We start from the raw sequence: 5,188 nt of genomic DNA, 5'->3' as shown, positions 1-5,188 counted from the left end.
ACACACACACACACACACACACACACACACACACACACACACACGTACACACACACACACACACACACACACACACACACGTACACACACCTGCAAGGTGTAATCCAGTGAAGGGGGGGGAGATTTCCCGATGTAAATCAACAGAGTCCGCTACACGACGTTATAATGAGAATATTTGCCTTTATATCAATGCTACGTGTAATCCAATGGAATGACAACATCAGCTCACTCGGATATTCTGCGGATAAAATACTAGGGGTCCGGGTAAAGTCCGCGCGAAAAATGCGTCTGTTTGCGTTCACACACAGCCTAAAGAACCTCCGGGTAGACTCCAGAGTTTTTCAAGAGATTTCTGTATGTGTGAAAAGGGTTTATGACTCTATAAAGAGAATATTTGTCTTTGTATCAACGCTACGTGTAGCTGAAGAGAATCTCAAAGTGAACTAAAGAGAGGAGAAGAACAAACTGGAGAACAGGAAACATGCAGCAGCAGGTTGATTAGAGCACGGAGATGGTAGAGGTGGCGTGCAGACAGTCTATGGTCGTGCAGCGATCACAGGGAATAAAGGTCACCACCCCCTCCCACTGGCCCCTCCCACTGGCCCCTCCCACTGGCTCCAGGTGAATTCTCCTGATTATATCCTGCTGCGTTCTCTCATCAGATCACTCTGACTTTCTGCAGAATAAACACGAGGAGGCTGGAGGAGAAACATTCAGATGTTTGTGATCACATGACGCACTAAAACTGAAAATTCAGATTGTTTGTAATTCTGGGCAGTCGTGAAAACACTTTTAATGTTCAACCTGAGCTGTGACCGTTTCTGATTGGTCAACCAAAGACGCCACAGTGACTAAAACCTTTGTACCATATTCTTGATACAACAAGCAGACACTCCTGAGTTGATATCCGGACAGTGATCTCGTTTTTTTAAACATCTCTACAAATGAAATCCGACTCAGACATCAGAAGGAGGTCACAGGTGATCTTAAGAAACAGGATGATTCTGTTTTTGTGTTTTCAGGTGAGTAAACTGTCACTCTGCCGTGGTGTGGCTCATTTCTCTCATCTTCAATCAGGAAACCAGAAAGAAAGGCGACCTTTGACCCCAAAAGTAACTTGTTATCAAACATCTGTGGAGGGCCTATATATTAACTATATATTAAGGACCTTACAACTATCTGAAGGCTGTGATCGATCAAACTAAGAAGTCTCACTAAATCTTCGGCCCGCTCAACATTCCTCGTGTAAGAAGAACGATTCACACGGACGCCCGGCTCTGACACAGGAGCATTCTTCATGCTGCGGCGGCTCTCTTTCTTCAGTGATTCTAATGATGATGAATGGAGACTCCCCGCACACACACTCCCTTCCAAAAATGTTTTCCTTCCACTAATCTGATTCTGTGGATCAACATCACCTGCTGCACCCCAAATCACTTCAACCTGCACGTCGACGGGAGACAGATTCATCTGTCAGGAGAAACCAGAGCGGCTCCTGAGACGCGGTGTGGTCTGAGTCATCCTGTAGATCTTATTATACCACTATGTGTGATACAGCCTCAAGCTTTTTACAGCTTAATATGATATTAAACAGTATGGTACAAATACGATAATACACACCACAGTTTTGCAACATATATTGACGCATCATGATACAATACATTTTGATATGAGAGGATATGATAAAGTGTCATATCAGGAGATTTGATACCGTACGATACGATGGCATAAAGTACGACAATGTGACAAAAAAAGCTGTGATCAGGATGATACGATAGATCATCATGATTCTTTATAAAACAAAACAATAGGATTTAACAATATGTGACACACTACTGTATGCAGGAAATGCAACACTGCAACAAACTGCAGTTCCTTGAGTGTCCACTTGAGGCAGGAAGCAAAATCCACGTCAGGTCCCCCATTAAAGGTCTCATATCCTCTTCTTCTTCTTCTTCTTCAGTGTAAATAAGTCTCAGAGATCCTCAAAACGTGTGTGTGAAGTTTCTTGTTCTAAATCCACTCTGATCCTGTATTTGATCATGTCTATAAACCCCTCTATTTCAGCCCTGATCAGAACAGGCTGTTTCTGTGTTTGTACCTTTAAATATGTAAATGAGCTGTGTCTGACCACGCCCCCTCTCTGGAAGGGCTCGGGTGTACTCGGTCTTTCTCGCTCCATGTCCTATTGTTTACGGTGAGAAGGCAGACTCAGAGGGCAGAACAAACACCTAGCTGTGGGAGTGTCACCCACCTGGGGGAGGGGCTACTGCCCTTTGTGATGTCATGAAGGGAAAATCTCCAAACAGCCTGTTTGAGCACACATTTTCTGAAAAGTGGAGCAGGTAGAAGATGGAGAGGATGGACTTTTCTCATCATTGGGGGGTTTGTAGACGGACTAGAGAAACATGGGGAAGTGGATTTGACCTTTAAGAGTTATGTGTAAATTAGCATAAAAGGGGGTGTGGCCTGTGTGATTGACAGGTGGGAGCATTCAGCTGTTAGACAGGAGAGTTAAGACCCGCCTCAGCTCCATGTCTTTGTTTCTAGATTGATCGAATGTTAGGGTGAAGAGTCAGCATTTTCATCTGTTCTGCTTCAGAACACCACTGACATGTGACGTCACTGAAACTACGTCCATGTTTCATACAGTCTATGTGAACAATACCATAACGCCATGTGTCACAGCGGCTACACGTGGAGAGCTTTAATGTCTCATGTCTCTGAGCTGAGCTCAGCAGCACTTCTGCAGGATGAACCCGAGGTAATGCGGTAACAAGGTTTTAAGACAGCTTCATTCTAAAAGCCCAGATGGAGCCGTTAGAGTTCTCTCTGTTCCCTCCTGATTGAAACCAGCTGACACTCATTCAGCGTCACACAACCTGACAAACTTTGATCCCCCATTCCTACAAATCACACAGAGACAGAAAATGAAGTTGTTACAACTTTTTTTTACAGCTTCTCTGCGGACACAGCTGCGGAGACAAAACGACATTTCAGTGAAGGAATCCGTGATGGACGTTTAGTTTCTGACGGTTTTGTTTCTTCAGGTGTGTCGACAGCTCAGGACGGAGCATCCATCAGCAGCGGGTGGAAACACTCACCTGTCTGTCATATTAACACTTCTGCATTGTTCTCTCAAGATTTTAAACTTTAACTCTGCACTGTAACTTTTAACTCTTTTTCTATTTTTACTTTATTTATTTCATTTGAATTATTTTTATTTGAACATATTTTCAGATTTAAAACAATTTCAGTGATTATTACATTTTTTATTTTAATGTTTCTTTTCTTTCCTCTGTCATGATGATTTTCTTGTCTTGTGTGAAGAACTTTGAATTGCCTTGTTGTAGAAATGTGCGACATAAATAAACTTTCCTTGCTTTATTATTAACTGATGCAATGACTGTAAAATAAAATAAAAGGAACAAAACAATCAGTCGCTTCAGCTGTCCTCTGTAAAGATGTAAACTTCTGCATTTTTCTAACCCGTCAACCAAATTTTCTGTCTGTAAACATCAAACTGATCCTTGGATAACAGATCTTTAAGGTTCCAGATATGAGTGAAGAAAGAAGAATAAGGAGGAGAGGTATTTTGTTTCTTACCTTCTGCAGCCACTGCGTGTTGTTCTCCATTGTGCTCTCCAGGTGCTGCAGCTTCTGAGCCGACCACTCACCGTCTAAAGGCGGCGAGTCTCTCTGCACGATGCTCGACCCGCCAGGAGAGACGCCATACTGCTCAGTCTGCGCTGAAGATCCTCCGCCCTGGCACGCGTCCAGCTCCGGCAGGATGAAGGTGTAGCTGCACTGCCCGTGCTGGATACGGTGAAACTTCCTTCTCCTCTCTGCGACGCCACTGCTGCTACCACCACCGCCGCCTCCTCTCCTTCTCTGGCTCCTTCCTGCTCCTCCTCGTTCTGCGCTCGAGACCCCAGCTGCTCCGACGATGGCCGAGAAGATCCAGAGCAGCAGGAGAATCAGAAACCCCCGACTGAGGCTCAACAGCTTCATGACGCTCTCTTTAGAGTTAAAGTGTTTTCTCTCAGAATGAAGAGGGTCAAGAGACGCCAACTTATTTCATCCTACTGCAGGTGTGTCTGCACCTGTCCATCCATCTCTTTCTGCACCAAACTGCTGCTTTTGTTGAATTTAAGGGAACAACTCTTCTTACTCTTTGTTTGGGAAACTAGAAGGTGACACCTGTTCTGAATAGTCTCCGCTCCCTCCTCGTCTGACCATCAGATGAGATGTTTCTCCATCTTCTCTTGTTTCTTAAGTGTCTCTTTTGTCAGGTTTGTCTCATCGATGCAGGGTCCATTATCTTGATCCTTTGCAGGTCTGACATGATTCCCTTGAATTCTCCTGCAGAAAATATTGATGCAAAGAAAGCTTAGCGGGTAAAAACATGCAGCTGCATGTGAAGATATTCTCCTGAAAGACTTTGTGCACAAGGATGAGGAGTTGTGTGATTTCCAAAAGGGACTCTGAGGTGAGTAAAGATGCTTCAATGCAAAGTGAGAAGGTCAGAAAAAAGGAAGGATTTCAAGTTGCATGTAAATAAAAGTTGATTTCAAAAAGAAAAGAAGAAGAAAAGTGAAGTGAGAGAGTTTCCTTTCAAGCTTCTCTGGTGGCTCCAGTTTCAGAAGTGGCCGAAGAGAAATACTTCTGCCCCCGTCTTATCTGGGACCGGCTGAGAAAAAGGAGGAATGAGGGAGGGAGGAGGAGGAGAGGGAGGGGGAGGAGAGGGAGGAGGAGGAGTGGAGGCACAGGAGACCTGAGGGAGGTCTATTAGAGTGCCCCTCTCTATTTGAGGCCTAAGAGGAAAAGGAAAGGAGGGAGGAAGGAAGGAATGAGAAGCAGCCAGAAAAAGCGAAAAGGTTGAAGATTAAGGGAGGGAGAAGGAGGAGAGAGAGAGGGGGCGAGAGACAAATAATGAGAGAGAGAGAGAGAAGGGGGGGGGGGCAGAGAAAGAAACCTGTACACAGAAGAAGAAAGAGAGAGAGAGTGGAAGCTGCTGTGATCTTCTCCTCAGTGAATCCTGAAGCCTTGTTTGGTCATTCAGACGAGTCAGCAAGATTTTGAGTTTGTCATGTAAACACGGCCGCGCTCTGAGGCATCATGGGAGATCAGGGGGCAAGAGGGCCAACCACAGAGTCCGAGAACAGTAGGTTTGCCCTCTGTCACAGGA

The 5,188-nt window shown here is 44.8% G+C and overlaps 1 protein-coding gene across 1 annotated transcript in view; it reads right to left on the bottom strand.

Annotated features, from left to right (window-relative positions):
- angpt4 (angiopoietin 4) overlaps positions 1-4,731 on the bottom strand; it is an 18,273-nt gene extending 13,542 nt beyond the window's left edge. The window contains exon 1 of the mRNA XM_061041726.1: positions 3,495-4,731. Coding sequence (XP_060897709.1) covers positions 3,495-4,011 — 517 coding nt within the window. The 5' untranslated portion in view covers positions 4,012-4,731. The remainder of the gene's footprint in view (positions 1-3,494) is intronic.
- Positions 4,732-5,188: the final 457 nt, after the last annotated feature.

The sequence above is a fragment of the Labrus mixtus genome, chromosome 7 (assembly GCF_963584025.1).
Source record: "Labrus mixtus chromosome 7, fLabMix1.1, whole genome shotgun sequence".
In the NCBI taxonomy this organism is placed as follows: Eukaryota; Metazoa; Chordata; class Actinopteri; order Labriformes; family Labridae; genus Labrus; species Labrus mixtus.
This window is presented reverse-complemented; position numbering and strand designations above follow the sequence as displayed.